The sequence below is a fragment of the Myxocyprinus asiaticus genome, chromosome 20, assembly GCF_019703515.2.
Source record: "Myxocyprinus asiaticus isolate MX2 ecotype Aquarium Trade chromosome 20, UBuf_Myxa_2, whole genome shotgun sequence".
Lineage (NCBI taxonomy): Eukaryota > Metazoa > Chordata > Actinopteri > Cypriniformes > Catostomidae > Myxocyprinus > Myxocyprinus asiaticus.
In genome coordinates this window covers 42,154,441-42,182,205 of record NC_059363.1, presented here as the reverse complement: position 1 = coordinate 42,182,205, position 27,765 = coordinate 42,154,441, and the positions used below count along the sequence as shown (strand labels likewise).

Below are 27,765 nucleotides of genomic sequence, written 5' to 3'. Positions count from 1 at the left end.
GCAAGGAAGTTTACAAGGGTTGAAGGAGTTTGGGTAGTCACATATTCTTGCCTGTCATCACATGACCTAACCATCAGTATGTGCTACGGTAGTGACTGCTTTTTACAAAAAATGTAGGTGCATTCCAAACAGCATTTTTCAACCTGATCTCATTAATATATGTAGCTATTTGTACGTTCATATTTGTAACATTTAATCGTACATGTTTGTATGCTTGGATAGACACTAAAACGTACAATATGGATGTTTGAACGCATCTAAAACCAACATTTTTTAACGTATTTACAGCTTTAGAAACGTAAAATATTGACAAATCCATTACAAATATATTTGGATACACGACTCGATTATAAATATTTTGTAAATGTTTACTGTTTTATAGATATATTAGATCCCTTAACTCTACCCTAACCTCTAAACATAACCAAATTTCAACAATATAAAAACATGTAACAAGTAGATTAATGTACAGTAGCAATAATGTTTGATACAATATATTCATTTATGTTACAGCTGCTAATCCCACACCTATTGCTAAATCTAACCATAACCATTTATTAAGCAAATATAACATGTAACAGGCAGATAAATTTAATCTCATAAATTTATGCAGAAAAATGGCAAAATTCAGTACAAAATAGTACAAAGGACGATGCGCTGCATCCGTTGTGCTCCCTGACGGTATACAATAGCATTGTGTAGGTGGAGAGTGAAATTTAAATTATTAATCGCTGTAAATATTCTGCTGATGCAGTCCATAACGGCGCTGTGATATCTCATTCAAACATATACTTCGCAGAATACGACATGTCGCAAACGGTCACGAGACACTTGAGAGCCAATGAGCATTCAACATCACTGCTGTAAAACCGCTGTTTGTAATGCTTTTTGAGGCAGCAATCTTTTAATTTTGAAAACGAAACCAACCAACGGGTTGACGGTTACGGCGCTGAGGCGGATAGAGATGGAGATCGTTGAATAAAAGGCTTGAATTTGGGTCTGTTCTTCACAAAAAGCAGTCTGAAGATTTGGATTATAGCTAACAAATTTATGAATTAATTTTATTATTGTTTTATTGTGCTTTTTGTGGTTTATTTTGTTTTTTGGCATATTCTGAAAGCACCTTTTGTGTCCCATGGCAAACAAAAACAAAATTAAATGCTTAATAAATGATTAAACTGTTACAGTTTTTATTAGTTTTAACATTTTAAAGTTTAGTCTTGGTTAAAGTGATATAATCCTTTAAAACGCTGTATAGGGCTGAAGAAATCACACAGAACTGAATGAAACCATTAAAATATCATATTATAATCTCAACTGCGTTAAATAAATATGATGACATTTAACTAATCTCATTGATTGTAAGTTAAATGTAATTAACTGATTAATTCTATGAATTATTCAGTGTTAAGGCAGTCACACACCAGAAGAGAAGTGCCCTTTCGCATCACGGCTAGGGCATGGCACAGGTATCAAACACAGGGCACGTCGATGCGGTTCACATGGCAGACAGTACACACAAAAGTTAGCAAGGTTTCCCCCTTTTTAAAGAATGAACAAGGCTAGAGTAAATAATATATGTCCATTGATAATGATTTGGGTCGAATTTAATAGAAAATATTGGAGTTGCGCTCCATGGTGCAGCAGAAATTTGAGCAGCCTCCGGAGTTGTAGGTGGGCGCCACCGACAGATGCCAAGTGGCAGCGGCGGTGAGCGTACCTTCATTGAAAACTATTGTTTCGAATTTTAGAACGCGCCATATCCTCCGCCAGAAAATAGGCATTACAATATGGTTATTTAATATATAAACCAATTTTTATAGATTTTCAAAAAAACTTTTACTATATCGTGATATATATCATTATCGTGCTATAAAATTACTCATATCGTGATATAAGATTTTGGTCATATCGCCCACCCCTACTCCCAACCAGTCTCCCTAAAGGGACATTCTAATAAAATCCTTACCACCCAAATACTAAATTGCAGTGCAAAAGAGTGTACTGTGTAATAGTGTAATAGAGTGGCACAATTAAGGGGGTTTCATTTTCTCCAGGTTTTTTTTTTTTTTTTTTTCCCACACAAAGAATTTTTGTTCTGTTCAATTAGCGTTTGCTTTGAAAAGATTTTGCATATCCACAAAAGATGATAATATAACAGAGATTATGGCAGTTGTCTTCTGTTTGAGCCTCAAACTTGATAAGAGAACCGCATTAACTAATCACCCCAAGCCTTTCTATCCAAGTTTTTTGAAGTTGAAAAATAAATTCTGAGCACTGGCAGCTGGTGCTTTTTAAGACTGGGGAAGCACATACTATTGTTTTTAGTGTCTGCAATGTTGCTCTCAAAGCTGCTCAAACTTCTACTCAAGCAGTGAAATTTTGTAATAAAAATAATTAACTATGCTCAAAACAACAAAATAGGCAAAATATCAAATTATGAAAGCTGAAATAAATGTGTTACATCAGATTGTAAATAACTGTGCATATATCTCTGCGATCACAGTGTGCTCAGCAATGATTTTATTTCATATGGTCACCTTCCGATGAAAAACACGTACATTATCTCAATGGCAATTTTGACATTTTACCATATACAGAATATGCTGAATGACCTACTGTTTGAATTGTGTATCGAAATGACCAATGAAAAGATGTTTCATCAGGCTTTCTGTTTAACAAGTATCTCCATTGGTCTTGAGAAGTGTCCATCAAAACCGCGTATGTCCTGCCCTTATGTTTTAAAGTGCGTCAACTAATTTACCTCAGATGTCCTGCTGAAGTGTAGTGAAGAGATTGCCTTCATCGTGCTGGCTGTGTTATTTCCCTGACAACCAAAGCCATTCATGCTCGCACTATGTCAGGTGGCTTCAAAAAGTAGACTATACCAGTCATATACGGTTGACAGATTTCCATCTTCACGAAACTGCAAGTTAAAGCTAATTCTGCAATTTACGCATTGGACACGGAAAACGCGTCTCGAAAATGAACTCTTCACTCAACAACTGGATTAGAAAACCTAGTTGTAAAACTGATTTTGATCCAAAATAGTAAGCTCACATTATATCCAAAAATAAATTCTCTAGCAATCGATAACCTACCAACTGAGTTCTGGGAACACGAACAGTTTGACTTGACTCTGTAACTGAACATGCGCCATTGGAGCCCATGATAAGAAAACATGTACAAGTCCAATTAAAATATCGAACAGTTCACTAGCAGATGTGTAATGATAGAATTCTATTTATGGTGCTAAATGTGACTAATTATGTTATTTTCGATTCATTTTGTAAGATTGTTTATGAGAGTTTTTCCGTGCGCTTGAAACATTTATTTTTTGGAGATACGTTTCATCAGACAACGATGATATGCTGCCAATCTTGAACATCATTGTTTTAATTATTGACTGTTTGTTGCAAAGACCCCCCCCACCCCAGACAGTAGTACATTGACTGAAAACCCAATGTCCAGTAGGCAATCAAATGTGGATCTAATGAAAATTCAGTTCCCATAGACTCCCAGAGAAGCAGGGCGTCCTGGCGGGATTGAAAATGGCGTGTTTAGATCCTCTTGTCCAATCAGTAGCGATATTTTGCACCGTTGATTTGAATGGCACAGGTATGTGCCAAAGACACATATTAAAGCACTACGTTAATTTTCATGTGTCAAGCGCGAGGAAGTGTAATCCTTCATTTGTGTTCTGCAGAAGAAAGTAAGTCATGCGAGTTGTAAAAGGCATAAGGGTAATTAAGTGATCCGAGAATTATAATTTTTTGGTGAACTTTTCCTTTAACATTGCAAACATATCTACAGCCTCTCTATTTGTTCTGTTTTTACGTGCTAGTCGTCTCTGTGTGGGTAACATTTACAGCTTCCTAATAGCTTGCTGGTATGGTGTGGCTCGCTACAGCCTCCTCCCAGCCGTTAGTCCAACCACCAGCTGCTGATGAAAGCGAATGGGAAACATGAGGAGTGGAAAGAGTGTGGGCAGTGCCAGCAGGAGGAATTGAAGGGTCCAGGTCCAGGCTTGGGCAGGGAGCAGAGAGGAAAGCTCTCAGTCACAGCCCACTCAGGAAGGATGCGTGTCAGGAGCGCACTGTAAATCTCCGGGGCTATGACATAAGATTAGCATTCCCATTCATCTCAGTGTTGGGCCAAATGAAAGGAAAATTTCACACTTTAAAGAGCACTTCAAAACAATTGGTCACTGATAAAACATCTATTATAACATCAGTATTTTTGATTTACATGTTGCTTGCAAAAAAATGTATTTGCTGCTTTTTTAAATGGCTGCCAATGGAGAAAGATTTGTTTTGCAGCCAGATGGAGTAGTTATGGCATCTGCCAGCTAACCGGACTATGCTGACCCCTTGCCAGACCCTGACCCCTTGGCAAACACATCCTTTTTATGCAAATAAGACTTATTATAAAATGTGCCAGAATCATGAATGTCAGCGCTATTGGCCTGACGCAATTACAGTATTGTGCACTTTTACTGCCCGTGCACAGAAAGCTGGCAGTAAACAGGATTTTATTTAAATGTGATGTTTGTGTACATTTTCTAGTGATCATGGCAGCAGTAATGCTGTAAATAATGATCACATAATCATCAGTAATCCAAAAAAGTGTTGAGCAGGGCTGCACAATTTTAACTATTCATTAAAAGTGTCATTTGCAGAATAAAAATCCTTCATGTATACCTCAGTCGTATTTACATTTTCTGTTTACAATGTGGTGTTTGCAACATTGAGGATTGGAAAGACTTTTTTTTTTTACATTTAAAAAAAAAAAACATTTTTTAGTTCCCTTATGACTCAGTACACTTAACATTGCGTTTATTAACCAATATGGGGAGAGCCTTCTTACACGACCTAGTTGAAACTTCTCTACAGTAACGCCAATATTCTAATATTGGCTGCAGTGTTTAAGCCTGCCTGTTTTGCCACGAAACAGTCCGCTATAAAAACCAGTGCACAAACACCATTTCCTCAGAATTTCTTCCTTCCAAGACAGCGATCATCTCTTGTCTAGAAGCCCTCTACCTTCGCCATTGATATACACGAGTCAGCGGGTGTAACATTCGCGGGAAGACTTTCTGCTCCCCTGCAGTGCTCCGGTGATCATCACACCGCCTCGCTGCTTGATGCTTCGTTGGTGACCAGGCCTCAGCTCTTGATTCCCTGCAGTGCTTCGGTAGGATTTGTGTATCCTTACAAAGCAATTGTATATTGTGTATTGTATATTGGGTGGTATAAATATATATTCATTTATATATTTATATATCTAAAAGAGTCATTTACGTTTTCGCGTCTTTTTAAAGATGTCGTTCCGTAAGTGTTCCTTGTTCGAGAGGCACATCCCGCCGTCAGATCAGCATGAGAGCTGCGTTTACTGTCTGGGCCCCGCCCACGCCTCATGGAGATAGATTCCTCACTGTGAGGGCATGAGTCTCAAGACGCTTCGCTCGTGACTCACCCTCGTTCTGAGGGACGATGCAGCCTCCCGCGCCCTCTTCTGTGATACCCGAGGATACATACGAGGAGGCACGGCGGGGCTGCAAGGTTGAGCAGGATGACTTTGAGGTGGGCCTCATGACGGCACACGCTCCACGAGCCCCTCAATCTCTTCGAAGCGCATGTTTTACGATACAGTATGTACAATACGAGCTCCGACCTTCTGAAAGAGCAGGCGGCCTTGTCTCATGCAGCGGTTCTGACGCTGGGGATGATAATGACGATGTCATGTCTCACGCTGCATCAGGTGGGTGGATGATGCTGCCGCCCCACTCCCCAGTGAGGGCAGGGAGTGTGCAAGCGCCACTGACGGGGAGATGCTCCGTGTCCTTACAAGGCCAGTCGAAGAGCTTCACCTTGAATGGTCTCCCCCAGAGGAACCTGAACAGTCTCGCCTCAATGAATGGTTCCTGCAGTCCAGACACCGTCAAACGGCAGCATCCCGCAAATCTGCCCCATTCTACCCCACAGTTCATAACGAACTATCTAAGTCCAGTTCGAGCAGTGACGCCATCCTCTCTAATGTGGATCACGGGGAAGAAAATGGTTATGCCCAATTATCGCCTGTGGAGGAGGCGGTAGTGGCACACCTCTGCACAGCGAGTAACAGGGCGTGGAAATCATGCCCCATACAGCCACAGGCTGCAGCCACAGACCTGGATGAGCTCACAGATACTGTTACATCATATATCAGTTTCTGTGAGGATATGTGCATTCCTACTAGGACTTATTTAATGTTCAACAATGACAAACCGTGGTTTACAGCAGAGCTCAGGCAGCTTCGTCAGGCCAAAGAGGATGCTTACAGGGGTGGAGATAAAGTCTTGTACAATCAGGCCAGGAACACACTGAACAGGGAAATCAGAGTGGCTAAAAGAAGATGCTCTGAGAAGCTGAAAAACAAGTTTTCATCTAACGACCCTGCATCAGTGTGGAGTGGCATGAAACAACTCACAAATTACAGGACTCCTACCCCCAACCCTGTAGGGAACCAACAACTGGCTGACGACCTGAATGTGTTCTACTGCATATTTGAAAGGCCCAGTTTCACACCCCACACCCCCCCAGTTTTACTCAGCAGTCATTAAGTCTGTCCTCTGCACTTCAATAACTGTCTGGTTTGGTTCAGCTACGAAATCAGACATCAGAAGACTACAAAGGACAGTTCGGACTGCTGAGAGGATTATTGGTTGCCCCCTGCCCCCACTTCAAGAACTATACACTTCCAGAGCGAGGAAAAAGGCTGGAAAAATCACTCTGGACCCCACTCACCCTGCCCACTACCTTTTTGAACTGTTGCCTTCTGGCCGGTGCTTCAGAGCTCTGAGCACCAGAACTGTCAGGCACAGGAACAGTTTCTTCCCTCAGGCTATCCATCTCATGAACAGTTAAACTGCCCCATTGAGCAATAACTATGTGCAATACACAGTTTAGTCTTTCTTATATTTATCCAACATATCCAACCTCTTCTGCCATTTTATTCCTCTGAGAAAAAAAAAAAAAAAAACATTTGCACTGTACATAACAGATTGTATTAGATTTGCACTACCCATGTGTATGTGTGTATGTATGTATGTGTGTGTCTGTACATATGTGTATAATTATTTTTATTTTTTGTTTTTTATTATTATCTATGTCTTGCTGCTATTTTTGTATTGTTTTTGTATTGTTGTACACTGGAAGCTCCTGTCACCAAGACAAATTCCTTGTATGTGTAAGCATACTTGGCAATAAAGCTCATTCTGATTCTGATGAGACCTCTTCAGTGCTGGCTGAAGCGCCGTGTGCCACGATGTGCTTGGCACCAAGGGCGCATGCACATCAATATATCCCACTGCTGTATAGCTGCTTTAGCACCATGGACAGCTCCTGCGTTTTACCAGAGAGGTGTCGCGCTGGGGCAAGTTGTCACGCGGCGCCTAGAGCTATCGGCTGTATTTCTAGCCTTAAAGGATTTTCAGTCAGAAATAGCAAACTGTCATGTCCTGGTTCACTCAGACAACATGACAGTTGTGGCATATATAAACCACCAAGGCGGAATTCAGGAGACTTCATCCTCAAACTGTATTGAGGATTTGGGAAATATTCGGCAAAGCAGAAATCGATCTATTTGCCTCAGTGGAGAATACCCACTGTCCCCTCTGGTACTCGAAGTTCCAAGCCCCGCTGGGAGCGGGCACAATGGCACACAAATGGCCGGCGAAATGCAAATCTGTGTTTCCCCTGGTATGCCTGATTCACTCTGTCATATGTAAAGTATGAGAGAACAAGGAAATGATTCTATTAGTTGTGCCGAAATGGCCCAATCGGCCATGGTTTCCGGAAATGATAGAGATGCTATACAGCTCACCATGGGAAATACCACTGAGGAGGGATCTACTCTCTCAGGCACAAGACACAATCTGGCGTCCCCAGCCCTAGATGTGGAACCTGCATGTGTGGCCTCTGAACGGAGCGCACTAGACGCATCAGAACTGACGCGTTCAGTCATGAACACCATTTTACAGGCCAGAGAGCCGTCCACGAGACGCCTCTACGCACTAAAATAGAAGGTGTTCACTGATTGGTGTCTCTCACATGGCAAAGACCCAGTAAACTGCCCCATACATGAAATTCTTCTATTTCTTCAAGAGCAATTAGATGCAGGACTCACCCCGTCAATGCTCAAAGTGTATGTGGCAACTATATCTGTGTATCACACACATGAAGCCGGCACCTCTATAGGCAAGCATGATTTAATCATAAAGTTCCTTAAAGGAGCAAGACGATTACAGTCCCGTTAAGACTGCACTACTGCTGGCTCAGGCCTCAGTAAAACTGAGTGACTTACATGCACTATCAATCGACAATTCATGTCTGGAGCTTGGCCCCGGTCTTTCATTACTTACATTGTTAGGACCAACAGAGCTGAAATATTCTTCTAAAAATCTTTGTGTTCTGCAGAAGAAAGAAAGTCATACACATCTGGATGGCATGAGGTTGAGTAAATGATGAGAGCATTTTCATTTTGGGGTGAACTATCCCTTTAATAAGCAAATATGCTAGGGCAGTGGTGTATTGTGCATCACCACAATTGTACCACAAATCAGTTTTCAGAACTGTGAATTATCTCTTTTCACACTTGATAATGTAGAGAAAAATATTCTTCAGCCTTTAAACGTCAGAGTAGAATGCAGACTTTGGATTCAAGCCCTTGCCCTTTGGTCTGTAAAATCCTGATCTAACTAATACATGTAAAAGCCAGGAGCAGGGAATCAACAATAGATCCTCTGGTGTTGTCTGTATGCGCCTTCAGCACCTTAAGCAGACAAACCCCTGCCTCTGCAGCATCGTTCAGACAAGCGGAGGGATGCTCATTTATCTAGTATGGATGAAATGAGATGCAGTTCATGCAGATTAGGTCCAATGTCCAGCTGTATCAAATGAGGTTATATAATTCAGCAGAAATATAAAGGCTCTCATGTTTCTTGTACATTAAGGGATAAAGCAGGCCTGGCTACATGGAATTATGCTGGTTTTAACATGACCAAGCCATTTTATGGCTTTTATCTGCATTTTACAGATTAGTGATATTAATGTCATTGGAGTGATAAGACATCATGAAACTAAAGGCTATGTTAAGAATAACAAGCTACCATGCTATTCATTCTATTTGCAGCATATTTATTGCTGCAGTATATTTCTGTAGAATTTCAAAATCATTTAATCGGGTATTTGCGCTGTACACTTTGCACTTTTCAGTAGCAGAAAACCCATTTGAAAATGGCACAGAGTAAGCTGCAGTGGAAAACAAGTGTTTAACGCAAGTTGACCGAATGGTTGTGATTGCGCTGCTTAATGTGGTTGAGATGTTTTTCACCAGGACAGTTGCAGAACAGCTTGTTCTAACAGCATGCAAGTGATTATTTGTCACTGTCATCTGTAAGCCCCATTCACACTGACAGCGATATTATTGCAATCAATGTACATTTATTCCAATAACCGATAGTTCCAAAAAGCAACTATTGGTAACGATTAAGCTGTAAAAAACAAGATATCGGTCTACCCTCTAATATATACAGTATAGGTCTGTTCCAAAACTTAGTGAGCTGCCTCACTGACTCCTGCCTACATAGGCAGCTATCTTCTATGGCAGCATCCTTACTGAAATGATGCCCATTAAGAGAGCGTTTTAGAACACTCTACATAGGTGGCAGCTCTATGTGTCATTCAAATAGTGCTCCTCACGCGCAGCACACGGGACACGATACTCGCAACTGATTTCAATACATGTTACACGAGTGAAATGACGCGATCCTCTAATCAGCCTGAATATGCACGGCACACACACATTTTGGGTAAAATAGTCGGTTTTGTGTCATATTAAACTATTATTTATCTATACTTTTCAGTATTGAATGAATTATAAGTTTATTTATAATCTAAATTTCTCTTGCTTCGTCTGCCATCTTGGATTTATTTTTACGCCAAGCTCATCATGATGCATTCTGGGATCGCCTACCAAGGCGATACATACATTGCTACCTTAGAAAAGGATACATACGATGCTACCTTAGAATTTGGCCAAAACGAGATATTTTAAGAGGCAGCGTAATTAAGATACCTACCTTTTGGAACAACCTTTGCATCAGGAGCGCACCTATGATGTCTTAAAATGCTGCCTCCGATCTGATGAATCACAATTTCTGCTGAGGTACACAGATGGTAGGCCCAGTGCAGCCTCAGCTTTCTGTTCTTGGCTGACAGAAATGGAACCAAATGTAGTCTTCTACTGTTGTAGCCCATCTGCCTCAAGGTTCGACATGTTGTGCATTGCGAGGTGCTATTCTGCTGACTGCAATTGTACAGAGGGGTTATCTGAGTTACCGAAGCCTTTCTTTCGAACCAGTCTGGCCATTTTTGTTTTTGGAACCATTCTGAGTAAACTCTAGAGACTGTTGTGCATGAAAATCCCAGGTGATCAGCAGTTACAGAAATACTCAAACCAGCCATCTGGCACCAAAAATCATGCCACGGTTGAAATCACTGAGATCAAATTTGTTCCCCCCATTCTGATGGTTGATCTGCATGATTTTATGCATTGCACTGCTGCCACTCAATTGGCTGATTAGATAATGGCATGAATAAGTAGATGTGCAGGTGTACCTAAAGTGGTTACTGACAGTGTGTGTATATGTAAATCTATATATATATACACTGGTGTCCAAATGTTTGGAATAATGTACAGATTTTGCTCTTATGGAAAGAAATTGGTACTTTTATTCACCAAAGTGGCATTCAACTGATCACAATGTATAGTCAGGACATTAATAACATGAAAAATTACTATTACAATTTGAAAATTAAACTACTTCTGGGGCCTGTCTAGATTTGATCAAAAATGACTTTTTTCAAATAGTGATGGTACTGTTTTTTACATCAGTAATGTCCTGACTATACTTTGTGATCAGTTGAATGCCACTTTGGTGAATTAAAGAACCAATTTCCTTCCGAAACAGCTAAATCTGTACATTATTCCAAACTTTTGGCCGCCAGTATATGTATGTGTGTGTGTGTGTGTGTATATATATATATACATATATATATATATATATATATATATATATATATATATATATATATATATATATATATAGTTGAAGTCAGAAGTTTACATACACCTGACATTTAATTGTAGAAAACATTTCCTGTCTTAGGTCAGTAAGGATCACTACTTTATTTTAAGAATGTGAAATGTCAGAATAATAGTAGAGAGAATGATATATTTCAGCTTTTAATTCTTTTATCACATTCCCAGTTGGTCAAAGGTTTACATACACTTTGTTAGTATTTGGTAGCATTGCCTTTAAATTGTTTAACTTGGGTCAAATGTTTTGGGTAGCCTTCTACAAGCTTCTTACAATAAGTTGCTGGAATTGTGGCCCATTCCTCCAGACAGAACTGGTGTAACTGAGTCAGGTTTTTAGACCTCTTTGCTTGCACACATTTATTCAGTTCTGCCCACAAATTTTCTATTGGATTGAAGTCAGGGCTTTGTGATGGCCACTCCAGTACCTTGACTTTGTTGTCCTTAAGCATTTTGCCACAACTTTGGAGGTATGCTTGGGGTCATTGTCCATTTGGAAGACCCATTTGCAATTGAGCTTTAACTTCCTTCTTGAGATGTTGCTTCAATATATCCACATAATTTTCCTTCCTCATGATGCCATCTATTTTGTGAAGTGCACCAGTCTCTAATGCAGCAAAGCACCCCCACAACATGATGCTGCCTCCCCCATGCTTCACAGTTGGGATGGTGTTCTTCAGCTTGCAAGCCTCTCCCTTTTTCCTCCAAACATAACGATGGTTATTATGGCCAAACAATTCAATTTTTGTTTCATCTGACCAGAGGACATTTCTCCAAAAAGTAAGATCTTTGTCCCCATGTACACTTGCAAACTGTAGTCTGGTTTTTTATGGCAGTTTTGGAGCAGTGGCTTCTTCCTTGCTGAGCAACCTTTCAGGTTATGTCGATATAGGACTCATTTTACTGTGGATATATATATACTTGTCTACCTGTTTCCTCCAGCATCTTCACAAGGTCCTTTGCTGTTGTTCTGGGATTGATTTGCTCTTTTTGTACCAAACTATGTTCATCTCTAGGAGACAGAATGCATCTGGTTCCTGAGCTGTATGATGGCTGCGTGGTCCCATGGGGTTTATACTTGTGTACTATTGTTTGTACGGATGAACGTGCAGGTTGGTGCTGTTTTGGCGGCACGAGGTTGACTTACAACATTAGGCAGGTGGTTTTAATATTGTGGCTGATCGGTGTGTGTGTGTGTGTGTGTGTGTGTGTGTGTGTGTGTGTATATATATATATATATATATATATATATATATATATATATATATATATATATATATATATACACACACACACTACCAGTCAAAAGTTTTGAAACACTTGGCTGAAATGTTTCTCATGATCTTAAAAATGTTTTGATCTGAAGGTGTATGCCTAAATGTTTGAAATTAGTTTTGTAGACAAAAATATAATTGTGCCACCATATTAATTTATTTCATTATAAAACTAAAATTTAATTAAAAAAAAAATTGATGACTTGGACCAAATAATAAAGAAAAGCAGCCAATAAGTGCCCAACATAGATGGGAACTCCTTCAATATGGTTTAAAAATCATCCCAGGGTGATACCTCAAGAAGTTGGTTGAGAAAATGTCAAGAGTTCATGTCTTCAAATTCTAGGCAAAGGGTGGCTACTTTGAAGATGCTAAAATATAACACAGTTTTGATTTATTTTGGATTTTGTTTAGTCACAACATAATTCCCATAGTTCCATTTATGTTATTCCACAGTTTTGATGACTTTACTATTATTCTAAAATGTGAAGGAAAAAAAATTGTAATAAAGAATGAGTGTTTCAAAACTTTTGACCGGTAGTGTGTGTGTGTGTGTGTATGTATATATATATATATATATATATATATATATATATATATATATATATATATATATATGTTGTGCCCCTGAATCCTTCAATAATTTTATATACATTTATTTAGGCTCTTTATGGCATTTGCACTAACAACGAATCTGCACTTCAGTAAGTTATTCATAAAGCATGTGCCTGGCTGTCAAGATTCTGCTGATTTTACTCTAGTCTGTTTGAGCTTGTGTGAATGGTTTGCACACCCATGCCCGTGAGTGTTACTGGCCCTGGCATTTTGGGCAGTATTGTTTTAGTTGCATTGTGTGCCAGGAAACAGCTGTGACAGATGGGCTTTCCAGAGCTGTTAGCTGGCTGGGAGATGCACCCCCCACCCCCGCATCAAGGACCAGCTTTGCTCCTCACCCATCCATCCATTCCTCTCTCCCCCTCTTTTCCTTTGCATCATCATCTCATTTTTTTATATGCAATATTTCATTTCAGCTTGCTGTCAAAGGCTTCAGGAAACGTGTCCTCAACAGTTAGCAACGGAAAAAAATACAGCTTGGTGAAGAAAGCTAGTGCTATACTCAAAAAAAAAAAAAAAATAAACATTTAAAAAAGTAATAGGTAATCATTTCTGTCCATCCAAAAGCATTGCGTTTAGATTATTTTGCAGACATAACTCTAAAAAATAAAATAAAATGCAGAATATACAGTTCTATTTGTAAGAACATGCTAATTGCTAGACTAAATAATTAGCTTGTCAATTTGCCACAACTGTAATTATTATTATTTTTATTTTTTTTAACTGTAGTGTTTCAAACTTGATGTAAAAAAAATATTACATTAAGGACTGTATTGTCTACAACCCCAATTCCGAAAAAGTTGGGACTGTATGGAAAATGCTAATAAAAACAAAAATGAGTGATTTGTAAATTCTAGTCACCCTGTTCTATATTAAAAGCACTACAACACATTTGATTTTTTACCTTGTACATTTAAAAAAAAATTTAATATACACTCATTTCAAATCAGGTGATTGCAACTTGCTCCAAATTAGTTCGAACTGTCAAGTGTTTACCACTGTGTAACATCATAATTTCTTCTAATAACACTTATTAAGCATTTGCCACTGAATACACAAGTTTGTTCAGGTTTGCCGTTGTCAGCTCTGAACGTTTCCACTTCTGCTGCACTCTGACATAGGCATCAAAATGGCAAACATATTCAGTCAAGTTTGTCCAAACTTTTATCTGGTAGACTAGTGTAAATAGACACATTGTGAAGGAAAGAGAAAAAAGTTTGAAAAATCATGAAAGCAAAGTTAATGAGACCTCTTTCTGGCAAAGCACGCAAGCAATTTTCTTTTAGTATTTGGCAGTTCTTCCGCATGGAGAAGGACTGTGGTGGAAGAAGTGGAGAACAGTAGTGTGACTCATCACTGTGGGCTTCATTTCAACAGATGTTTTTCAGACCTTCCCTAAGCAAGGCTAATATTCCATGCACTCTGCACCGCATGCCTCCCAGCTTTAGTAATCTCCTTAGAGGGGAGCCATGGCTGAAAAACAGGGCCTGGATGTTGCACTCTGTGTCTCCCTCTTGTCTAGTTATCTTTGGCTCTAGAGCAGAAATTAAAGATTAACTGTACATTATATCACAACTGTACAGCACATTTGATTTAATGTGAGGAATCTCATAAAAAATCCCCCTTAAAAATACCTGTATGCAAATGTTCTCAAAGGTTCTCAGTATGGCTTCTTATCTTTAATGCTTGATGTGATTTGTCTGTTTTTGAGTTGAGATCTGTGCTGATATTAATGACATATACCATCCTCCTCTTCTCAGTTCCCAGAATGTGGATTCTTTGGATTGTACGATAAGATCTTGCTCTTCCGCCATGATCTGAACTCGGACAACATCCTCCAGCGGTTAATGTGTGCAGAGGATATTCATGAGGGAGATCTGATTGAGGTCGTCCTTTCTGGTGAGTTGTGATAGCTGTGGTTTAACTAATAGACAATGCTGTGTATGGGGAAAATACCACTTCAAAACATGACTCTTAACTATTAAAAATAATAATCATCACCACTATCATCATACTTACAAACTCATGCATTTAATATACTATCAGATAATATGATGATTTGATAATCGCTGTTAAGAGTAACTAATTACAAGTAGCCAGTTGTGAATCTACTAACTTAAAGGAATGTTCTGGGGTCAATATAAGTTAAGCTTAATTGACAGAATTTGTGTCATAATGTTGATTTCAACAAAAATTAATTTCGTAATGTTCCTCCTTTCTTTAAAAAACACAAAAATCGAGTTTACAGTGAGGCACTTACAATGGAAGTCAATCGGGACAATGAAAGTGAATGAGGGCTAATTTTTGGAGGGTTTAAAGCAGAAATGTGAAGCATATAATTTTATAAAAGCACTTACATTAATTCTTCTGTTAAAACTCATGCGTTATTGGAGCTGTAAAGTTTCTTAAATTCTAATTTTTACAGTCATTTTAGGGTTTTAGGGTTTGCTGACATTACATCATCATGGTAACGAAGTTGTAAAATTGGCTGTTTACACAGAAAAGGTTAGTAAGTGGTTTTATCACACAAATCACTTTTACACTCATCCTTTATGTCTTGTGGTTATACTTTTGAAAAAGTGAGTATTTTAACATTCAAAAATTGGCCACATTCACATCCACGGTAAGTGCCTCGCTGGAACCAAGATTTTTGCTTTTTTAAAGAAAAGTGGGGATGAGTCAAAATTAATTTTTGTGGTAATCAACATTATGCCAAAAATGCTATCGATTGAGCTTAACTTGTATTGAAACTTTTTCAAGCCTGATCTCATGAAAATTACGTGACTGTGGCAACATTTTTGCTAAATGAAATGACATGGTTTATTACAAATTTCACTTTCGAGGTGAAATGTCTATTAAAGGGACGCTAAAAGCAAATTAGATATACTCTCATAAAGATTATGTTTTTAAGGTTAATGCTCTAAGGAGTTTTAAATGAACAAAACCTACCTCCCTGCCCTAAACCTTTAACTAAAATCTTACCAAAAGTAGGGGTAGGTAAAAATATGGTTTTTCGATGCATCGTGATCTTCCTTTCGATGCATCTAAATCCCAAGATCCATCTTTTGTCAGTGCGCAGCCCTCCATTACAATGTGAGGAAATCACTCACATTTGCAACCAAATTTTGCGCTATGTGACTAAAATGTATATATTCGGCAACTGGCTGGTAAATGTTCATATTTCACTCACCAGTAATTGTGTAGTACTGTATGAAGTATTCCACTGTGAAGTATTCAGCAGCGATATCCTTTCACTGTGTGTTGAGAGTAAAAGTTGTTCAGTGTAATGCATGTCCAAAGACGAGATCCATGCCACCCATTTATCATTGAATAATGTCTCTTTCAATACACTTTTTGTGCTCTACAGGCGGTTGTTGACCAAAAAAATTTTTTCATTTAATTCTAATAATGCATAGCAGAGATGATGTAAAGCCATTCAGGTCTCTCTCCTTAAAATGCGCTCATTTACAGACGCTCTCTTCAGAAATGTCGGTTTTCTTAAAGAGACAGTACCAGCTTTAGCATGTGTGCAACAAATCAACGTAAATACTTGTAAATTATGCAATTAAAAATAAACAAGTAACAAAAAATAGTATATGAAATATAATATCTTATTTATTGATTAAATACATGGATTAGTTCATTTTTAAAAAATGTCAAAATGTGACCAAAAGAATGAAAAATAAAAAAAATATTATTAGTAAAATTAATATTTTCGTAATCTACCTAGTTAGAAGGTCCCCTGTATAATTAACAGCATTAGCTGGGAGAGATATTTTTTTTGTTTTCTTCATATGTAAGCAAAAGATAGTGTCATAAAAGCAAATGTGAGGTAATCAAAATAGACATCCTTACTCTAAACCCCACACCTAAACCTAACTGATAGTGTCATAAAAAAAAAACACATAATAGTTGAAACAACCACGTCATTTTTTGGTGCATCTTATTACATTTTCGGCTTATGTGTTGACTGTGCTGTGCTGGTGTTGAAACGAGGGTCTACCGCGTTCTGAGTCCAATGCTCTTTCAGTTGCGGCACCACACAACTAAGTATTGCTTCAACAAGCTTATAAATGTAGTAGGTAAGACAAGCGTCAAAATGTGTTGTCTTTTAAATAATGCGCTAAAGTAAAAGTGTTTTGATGTAATGAGATAGTTTTGTGAGGGGAACAGAGCGAAAAATAAGTGTTTATGAAGTGCTAATCTGCCATGTTTCTTGTGATTTGAGAGAAATTAATAAAACTCGTTGTTGCACCTCTAATGTTTATTTCACCAGAAAACTGCAGCGATACGTAGAACGAGGCACGCAAAACTCATTAAGCAGAAAATATAGTTATAGTAACGTGATTCTATGAGACCTGGTGGGATTTTTCAGTAATATGACCGTAGACCAGCTGTTTTTGAAATAGTGGAGCTTTCCTAGTAGAAGTTATTTGTGACATTAGTGAACAAGCTAGTAGTGTATGAACGAATGCTACATTATTGTTTTTATGTCACATTGTATCAAGCTGTAATTCAGAAAAAACATGGCAAAGTTGAATTTTAGAGATAATTTAGGCTCTAAATAATTCATGACATACATACCATGAGCTCTGAGATTGTCTAGTATCCTGTAGAAGCCACGAGTTACCTCAGAAGTACGCTAGTGTAATTTTAAATCTTGTAATAAAATGTCATGATCTTGTGATTCATCAGAGCTGGTTGGTTTGGTTGGCCTGGAACTCATTATATAAGAATTTTCTGAAATGTCTATGGCAAAATAATTTTGAAATATACTTTTTAAGCCCAGGCCAATAAGAAAGTGGGCAAAAAGAAAGTTACTTCATGATTAGGTTGTAGTCAGTTGCAGCATCTGTGTGCCAGATGGAGGGGTCTGTGTTAATCTAGTCAATATGGACCTCAGGTGGTTCTTTTCAAATGGCACTTCAAATGTCTGTTAACACCAGCAGGTCAGTTCCCCTAAGGCCACCTATCACAATCAATTTTCTAATTTTACCTTATATTGACTGTACAGATCCATGTGTTGAAAGATTTGTGGTCAATCAGAGTTGGCTCAAGGGTTCTGTTTATTTGTGTGACGAGTGCGCATGGCCAGCCCCCAATCGGCTAATCAGCCGAGGAGAGGGATAAAGCTGCCGTGTGTTTATGTTTATGTCTTTTTAAGTTTTCATTAAACATTATTTTGATGGTTCATCCGGTTCCCTTCTCTTCCTTGCCCATTTTAAACCCCTGTTACAATTTGATAACGAGTGAACAAAGTGTTTCACAAGATCTAATCTTGACATTTTCAAGTTTTTTTGAAGATGTTTTCAGATACATCTGTGAAGTAAATACATTTGTGCTCAAAAGTTTGCATACCCTGGCAAAAATTGTGAAATTTTTGCATTGATTTAGAAAATATGACTGATCATGCAAAAAAACTGTCTTTTATTTAATCATATCATATGATCATATGAAGCCATTTATTATCACATAGTTGTTTGGCTCCTTTTTAAATCATAATGATAACAGAAATCACCCAAATGGCCCAATGGTGTGGTTGTTTCAAGGAGCACAATACTTGTTGACCCTTCTCCAAACATAGCGCTTATGGTTGTGACCATAAAGCTCTATTTTGGTCTCGTCACTCCAAATTACAGTGTGCCAGAAGCTGTGAGGAGTGTCAAGGTGTTGTCGGGCATATTGTAACCGGGCTTTTTTGTGGCATTGGCTTCTTTCTGGCAACTCGACCATGCAGCTAATTTTTGTTTAAGTATTGTTGTATTGTGCTCCTTGAAACAACCACACCGTCTTTTTCCAGAGCAGCCTGTATTTCTCCTGAGGTTACCTGTGGGTTTTTCTTTGTATCCCGAACAATTCTTCTGGCAGTTGTGGCTGAAATCTTTCTTGGTCTACCTGACCTTGGCTTGGTATCAAGAGATCCCCAAATTTTCCACTTCTTAATAAGTGATTGAACAGTACTGACTGGCATTTTCAAGGCTTTGGATATCTTTTTATATCCTTTTCCATCTTTTTAAAGTTCCATTACCTTGTTACGCAGGTCTTTTGACAGTTCTTTTCTGCTCCCCATGGCTCAGTATCTAGCCTGCTCAGTGCATCCATGTGAGAGCTAACAAACTCATTGACTATTTATACACAGACACTAATTGCAATTTAAAAAGCCACAGGTGTGGGAAATTAACCTTTAATTGCCATTTAAACCTGCGTGTATCACCTTGTGTGTCTGTAACGAGGCCAAACATTCAAGGGTATGTAAACTTTTGATCATGGCCATTTGGGTGATTTCTGTTACCATTATGATATAAAAAAAATTTCAAAATCAATGCCACAATTTCTGCCAGGGTATGCAAACTTTATGTAAAAAGCAACAATATCTAGTTCTGCTGATTTTTACTGGAGTAGGCCCCCCTCACTGAGGGTTTCAGCACATCTTTGTACCCGGTCCGAATGGTTTACATCCTGTGCAGGTCTGCTCTATGTGGATTGATCTTCCTGTCGGTTGTGTGTTCACAGGGGAGCTGTACAGCACACCTGCAACTCACATCCTCCTCACTCAGTGGCAAAAACACACATTCAAGTGTCACACACTGGAAATCAACAAAATATGCATGACTAATTCCAAATCAGTTCCGTGTTTAGCCTTAAACCCTAAGCATCTCCCAGTGCTCAGATTATTATTCATGAAAGGTTACAAATTGTTAGGACCAAGGAACTCCACATTCGGCACACAGGTCATATCTGGCCCGTCAGCCTTCACTTTGTGAAAAAAATAAAATAAATTCTGAATATGCTTATTGTAATCATCCCCCAAAGTTCATCCATCCCCCAAAGAAAATTAAGCAGGGTTTTTTTATTTTTATTAAATATACTTCTAATAGATAATGTGAATGTTAACTATGTATTGTGAGAACTGTTTTACAAGTTATTTTGAATGATGGCGAGAAAGAAAAGGAATGCGAAAGTCACATAACTATTCCGTATTTGGCCATGCGCACCTTTGTGCCTGTGAGAATTGAATGCATCATCATAAAGCAGGTGTTTTCAAAATTACCCTTGTGAGACAGACCCCCTTCCTAGAATATAAAGGTAGCTATATATTTTAATATATTAAGGCCCATTTATATTATGTGAGAAAAATATAAAGCGAGATATTACACCACTATATACATAAGTGCAACAGTGGGTGGAAGTCTTGGGTGCAGTTCCGAGCAACATAGCAGTCATCATGACAGTGATGAGACATATACCAATTTACAATAAACATCAGATTTACACAACACAATTTACATATCTAATATACACATAATTACTCACAATATACAAATAATAACACAATGTACAGTATACAATACACACAATATAGAATACACATACAATTAGAATACACAGTATACAATAAAAATAGTATATATAAAATATACAGTAGGTTGTAATGTACTGTATTGACATTCAGGCTGTCAGTTGATAGTCAGTTGCCAGTGTGTTGTTAAGAGAGAATAGAATTTATGACAGTCCGGTGTGAGATAATAAGATCAATAAAGTACAGTACTGATGTATATTGATCGTGAGTGATCAAGAGTTCAAAAGTCTGATTGCTTGGGGGAAGAAGCTGTCATGGAGTCGGCTGGTGCGGGTCCTGATGCTGCGATACCGCCTGCCTGATGGTAGCAGTGAGAGCAGCCTATGGCTCGGGTGGCTGGAGTCTCTGATGATCCTCATAGCTTTTTTCACACACCGCCTGGTATAGGTGTCCTGGAGGGAGGGAAGCTCACCTCCAATGATGTGTCTGGCAGTTCGCACCACCCTTTGCAGGGCTTTGCGGTTGCAGGCGATGCTGTTGCCGTACCAGGCGGTGATGCAGCCAGTCAGGATGCTCTCTACAGTGCTGGTGTAGAACCGTCTGAGGATGTGGAGGTTCATTCCAAACTTCCTCAGCCGTCTCAGGAAGAAGAGGTGCTGGTGAGCCTTCTTCACAATGGCCTCAGTGTAGACGGACCATGTGAGTTCCTCAGTGATGTGGACACCGAGGAACTTGAAGCTGCTGACTCTCTCCACCGGTGCTCCATTGATGGTGATGGGGCTGTGTTCTCTGTCTTTTCTCCTGAAGTAAACCACAAGCTCCTTGGTCTTGCTGACGTTGAGGGAGAGGTTGTGCTCCTGACACCAGCATGTCAGAGTGTGCACCTCCTCTCTGTAGGCTGTTTCATCATTGTCAGTGATCAGACCTACCACCGTCGTATCATCAGCAAACTTAATTATGGCACTTGAGCTATGTGTTGCCACACAGTCATGTGTGTACAGGGAATACAGGAGTGGGCTGAGAACACAGCCCTGCGGGGCCCTGAGGAGATGTTGCTGCCCATTCTAACCACCTGGCGTCTGCCTGACAGGAAGTCCAGGATCCAGCTGTACAGCGAGCTGTTTAAGCCCAGAGCCCGGAGTTTCTCATCAAGCTTGGAGGGCACTGTGGTGTTGAATGCTGAGCAGTACTTTGCAAATTACATTATGAGCTTTTATATTGTTATTGCACCAAAGCCAAAATAAATTGTTAAAATATTATCTTGAAAATATTTACTTTATATTTATATTTATTTATTTTTCCCTACCCACTGTTCCCTTCAGGTTAGGTAACCTAACCCTAACCTGAAGGGAAACATTTTCAATTAAATTCAAAAGATTTTTACTAGAAAACTAAGGGTGTCATATAAATAAAATAATCATGATTAACCTCATGATTTCCAACCAGTCTTTAGAAAGCAGAATGAATGTTAAAAAAAAAACATTTCATTTGCAGACCCCCTAGCACCCCCTGGGAGTCCCTGTATCCCGGTTTGAAAACATAAAGCATAAACCAGGCTTCAAAGGCCCAGTTGGGAACTGATTTGCATGTTTTACTTTGTAATTTATCGGCACCCCTAAAAGATGACACATTTATGCACAACACATCTTTTCTGAAGGAACATGTCAATTATGTCAATTAACTTGTCATGCAATTGATGCTTAACGGAACAATATGTAACATTGACATCAAGCGTTTAAAATGGGTACTGCAGTCCAAATTCAAAATATTGGAGAGAGTTGTCTCCCCCGAACCCTCCTCCCCAGACTTGAAGCTCACGCGGGTTGCCAGGTTGAGGACACGCAACAGGAACAAGCAAACAGACAATGGCAAGCGACGAGCCTTACACTGTAAGTTGATCAGCTAATGTATACGTTTGCAATGTTTTTATTGTTTGCAAATTATAAACCATGACTGTCAACGTTAGCTAAACGTATTGCTGGCTTCCATGGCTGCAGCGCACCGTGTTTGCCCGCTAACTTGTTTCAAATCTGGCAACCCATGGTGTCGAAATACTATTGGGAAATAGGCAGTGGGCGGGATCACACAGGCCAAAACACAAACAGAAATTCCGGCCCGGAATTGACATTTCAAAGTAGAATATTCTGGTTGTAGCATTGTTTTCGGAGAAGCCAGTATTTCAGCTTAGCATGTTAAATCTCTGATAATATATTATGATAATTTTATGCTTTAGTACAGTAAATATATTACATATTGCTCCTTTTAGGATGTGGCTCAATAGAGCACAATAGTGCCCACCCACCTTTTCAGCCGTCTAGGTTTCCAAAAGTATTTTTTTAAATTAATTTTTCCCATAAATTATTTAATGAAAGAGTTCTTATTCATGAACCCAACCAACCAGCTCTGAGGTTAATCAAAAACATTACAAACATTGATATGAAGCAATAGACTATTTGAAAATCATATAAAAAGACAAAGGTTCAAGACTTAACATCTTCAATGATTTAATGAACTACAATCCCATGAGGCTTTGCAAATTATTTAATCACATTAATAACTATGGAAAAATATTAATTAGCCGCAGTTCTCCGATTGGTAGATTTTCTGGGTAGTGTAGTTCTTCACTAGGAATTCCGCTCATAAACACGATTTTCAAAAAAATGAAGTGGAAATAATGTGGACTGTTGGCTTGAGTAGAAGCATATACCAAGCTGGATTAACAACCTCAGAGTTCACGGTAGGTCTTTCTTTAAAGGTTTATATGTTTTTGTAATAATCAATTCCCTTATGGAAAAAAGTTGGGAAAAAATGGGATTTTTAATTCTGGAACCAAACTGTTGTATCTATAAGGCTCATTTTCACCCGCTCTTTACAATAAGTTCTTGAAATCTGCGCTACCATTCACAGAGGACTCGTATGCGTACATTTACCGAACATATAATTAAAGGAGTTTGCATCTGTTGCGGTTTGCATGTGGCCCTCTTGGCTTTTAATGTCATCCAGTGAAATGTCCACCGGGGGGTGCCAAAAGCGAGTGAAATGGTGTCGTAATCAGACGAAGGTTTTAAGGTGAATATTATGGTAGATTAGGTTTTAATTCGTAAAACATACCTCCCTTACCAAATCTTGAACCTAAACCTAACCAATAGTGATCTAAATCAAATAAGAGGGAGACACAAAACGGACAACCTTACCCTTAACCAACGCGATAGTGTCCAAAAACAAAATGAGAAAAGCACATTTTTTAAACCAGCCACATCATCTCGTACCACTTCTATGACACTCTCGTCTCACTTGGCTGGTCTCAAACCGCATACTTCAGAGTCCAAAGACAAATGCTGTATCAGTTGAGCTACCGCACAAGCTAATCACTTTGTAAGTGTGTTACAGTCTGTTGGTGAGTTTGTAATACAAGCGTTAAAATTAATCGTTTTTCAAATGATGCGTTATAGCAAAAGTGTTTTGATATAATAACATAGCAGTGTGTGAGTAATAGTGCGAAAAATATGTGTTTTTAAAGTCATAATCAGCAGTGTAGTCTGAGTTGTGTGAAACTGAATAAAACGCTCAGTTGTTGTAGCGCCTTGTAGTTCTGACATACACCTCAAAATGCAACTTGGACACATCATCAATGATGTAACCTGGGGTCAACAGGTGTTTCGGGTCTTTAATCATCAGACACCCTTGCCCTCTAGTGTTAATTTCACCAGGAAACTGCAACAAACATAGAATTTGGCACGTAAAATCAGTTTGCAAAAATGTTGTTTTAGTAACATTCATTCTATGAGACTAGGTTGTTTAAAGTTGAGTACCTCTGTGTTAGACAGTTGTGCTTAAACATTGTATTCTTTCTGAACATACCTGAACAGATTAGTTTAGACAAAACAAACGAATGCACTTTCACACACTGACCCTGATTATCATCTAGTAATCGTAGTTTATTTTCCCTGCATCCATCGGCTGTGCTAATAAAACATTTTAAAGAAAACACGCGCGCTGTGAGCAGGAGAGAGCAGCTTTTTGTTGGCGCTGAGCTCTAAGGCAAGAGCTTGTTTTTGTTGCAGTAGGTGATGGTCGTGCTTCTGCTGAGAAGAAACGGGGGGCCTTGGAGAGCTCTCAAACAAAGACGTCCATCACTGTGTGCTTTTGCTGGAGATAGTGTGTAGACAGGATCTGTTGTCTTAAACCCAGCGCACACGTACGGTTTTGCTGTCTGAGACCAATTTCAGATTTTTTTATGTCATAGGACAAAATCTACAGTCTTTGCTAGGTTAGTGTGACATGCTAACCGCTTTGTGAAAGTGCCCTTCTTGAAGGGATTCAGTTGCTTAGTTTCATTTGGAGTGGCCTTTTGAATAATGTCCTCTTCCCGTAGTGCCCTTCAGGGGGCATGCACCAGCCGAGTGAGCGACTGCCATTGAGATGAATGGGAATGAATGGATAGCTCTCACCAGATGCACTTTGCATGCAACAAGATCCGATGTGTGCTAGATATCAGTGGAAAAATCAGAACTGACTGACCGTGATAATGCTGTCTTTATTTCAGTTACTCCCAAAATGTGTTGACTTTTGGATTGAGGATGGCTTTAAAGTAGTTCCAAAAGAGTAGAAGTATTATGCATTACTCTGTTTCACTTTTATTTCACAACACTTTCATTTGACTTGGCGTTAGGAGATTCCCCCTAGGCCGTTACTAGAGTTTATTAACCATGTTTTGATCCACTGCCTGAAGAATAATAGATGAGTTTTGAGATGCTGGTCTTCATTTATCATAATGTATGTAGTGTCTTCATGAATGGCTCATTATGAGCCTGTGCTCCAGTGCTCTGGACTGCTGCCTGCCATGTGATTCACTGCCTACTTGAATGTTCCACTTTACTCTTTGATGTTCAAGAAGGAATGCACTCTTTTCTCTATTTCACTATCTCTTTCTCTATCCGCTTTGATTTGATCAAGTGTAAGATTTTTTGTTCATTTGGGTTATGTCCTAACATCACAGAATGAGTTTTCTCCACGACTGTGGTCAAAACAAACCTCAAAATACAGCCTCCTAAAGGAGAGATACAGTAAACTGCAGATGGATCATTGTAAAAAGATGCAGATGGAAATTAAAGGTATAGATGAGTACAAAGTGAAGGGCAGAAAATCAAGAACCAGTTCTTATTCAGAAAAAAAAAAATGTTAGAAACCAAAGTATTTGGTCATGACTTTTGGTTCTGGAACATCTGCATTCTTTCATCTATGCAGACGGAATGGTGTAATAAAATATGCATAAAATATGCAAAGTTTCCATCAGAACCACCTTAAACTTTACCCTCGTGGAAGCATAATAAACATACTTACCATGGAATATACTGTATGCTGCTACCAACCTGGTCTCATTTGCCACTTTTCCACCATCTGGCAGAACGGTTCTTGATGCAGAACCGTTCTGTTCCATGGCGATCCGGGCTCATTGGCATGGGTACAGTTTTTCTTTCCTTTTTTTTTTTTTTTTCATGCTGTGAAATCAGGATTAGAATGGACTGACTGGGCAAGTGCCAAACTGTGAGTCACCACGTCACCACAGGCATTCCTTCAGAATGGTTCTCTTTCCTGAGCATGGTTAGCTAACACCCAGTCTTGTGTCGACATCTACACTGGATGTGTCGACACAAACGTTCTAAACTGTTTATATGTGTTGTTGGCAGTAGTAGCACCAGCACGCGCAGAGCAAAATAGAACGGGACACCTGTTTACTGTCAGCTCGACATGATGTGCCGCAATGGATGCTTCCAGTGTTGATTATAATGGGTTCTGTTGCTTTTCATGCAGTGCGATGTGATGCGCCACTCGCGTCCGGTGTTGGCAGGGTATAAGTGTCGAGTGCCGAGAATTCCGGGCTGAGAATGTTTTTAATTGAACCGTACCAAACTGTGCTATAGTGGAAATGACACTGGAACTTTTATTCATTGTGCTCAGAACTGTTCAGCCTGATGGTCGAAAAGCGCCTTGAGTCATGTTACTATACTTACATTTTTGCAAAATTATTTTTAAGTAACATGTTGTACATATCACCACAGTTTTCTGGTGAAATAAACACTAGAGACACTATAAAAACAATGACTTTTCACATTCACACAAATCAAGAGTTAAACTGAAAGATTATTCATAAACACTTCTGTTCATCAACACTTTTCGCTCTGTTCCTCACACAATGCTATATTATGACATCTAAACACTTACTATAAACGCATGATTTGTAAGGTGATACATTTGAATTTTTACGTTACATAACCAACTTAATTTATAAGCTTGTTCGAGCCCCATCAAGGTCCAGGGTACAAGTCCTGAAGAGCACGTGAGCCGAAAGTCTTACAGAAGCACCTTAAAATGACACAAGCCATGTAAAATAAGACTTCAGTCCTCAAGCATTATGTCACAACTGTGGTAATGATGAAGAAGAGGCGATGGATCTATTTGCAGGCTTTAATGAAGATGATGAAGATATAGAACAACGTGGAGTACCATAAACCAAATCAACAAACTAACACAAGTGCTACACAGACGAGAACTGACAATCAATGAACAAAACTGGAGGGTATTTATACACAAAGGAACTAATGAGGGGATGGAAGACAGGTGATGATGAGGAATAGTGATGAGGGCAGAGCACTGTGGGAGATGTAGTCTGGGAGAAAACTTCAAAATAAGAGTCCTAGGGAAATACGAGGGAGACAGAACGTGACATTCTCTTCCACCCCCCCACCCCCCCCCCCCCCCTTTACAATGAGACTCCTGGCGCCTAAAGATGGAGAAGGGCAGGAGGAAACAGGTAACCATAGGACAGGAGGTAGAGTCAGGAGGTTTGGGGGGCGGCCTCAGGGCAGGAACAGGGTTGGAAGGCCTGGAAGGCGGCCTCAGGGCATGAACAGGGTTGGGAGGCCTGGGAGGTGGCCATGGAGCAGGGACAGGGTCAGGAGGCCTGGGAGGAGGCCACAGAGCAGGGACAAGAGGCCTGGGAGGTGGATCCAAGGGAGGTGGATCCAAGGGAGGTGGAGCCATGGAAAGCTCGAGGGATGGAGCCAAGGGAGGCGGAGCCAGGGAAGATGGAGCCATGGAAGGATCGGGGGCGGAACCAAGGGAGGTGGAGTCATGGAAGGTGGAGTTGTGAGAAACTCGAGGGGCGGAACTGGGGATCTTAGCGCCTGGAGAGCAGCCGAAGGCTCGAAGGGCCATGGTGGAGCTGGAGGCTCAGAGGACCGAGGCAGCGCCGAAGGCTCGGAGGACCGAGGCAAGCTGGGAGATCAGAGGACCGAGGCAGAGCCGGAGGGAAGGAGGTCCCTGGTGGATCCGAAGGTGGAGCCAGGTGGCCGATGGACCAAGACGGAGCTGGAGGGACCCCGGTGAAGCCGATAGGCTGACGGCCCACAGTGGAGATGAGGGGATGTAGAGCCG

General features: G+C 39.6%; 1 protein-coding gene across 7 annotated transcripts in view; it reads left to right on the top strand.

Moving 5' to 3' along the window:
* Positions 1-27,765, top strand: part of LOC127410935 (serine/threonine-protein kinase D3-like) — a 127,258-nt gene that overhangs the window by 49,644 nt on the left and 49,849 nt on the right. For all 7 annotated transcript variants that reach the window (XM_051646204.1, XM_051646201.1, XM_051646202.1 and 4 more), the window contains one exon: positions 14,789-14,927. In XM_051646204.1, coding sequence (XP_051502164.1) covers positions 14,789-14,927 — 139 coding nt within the window. Of the gene's footprint in view, positions 1-14,788; positions 14,928-27,765 lie in introns of those variants that run through there.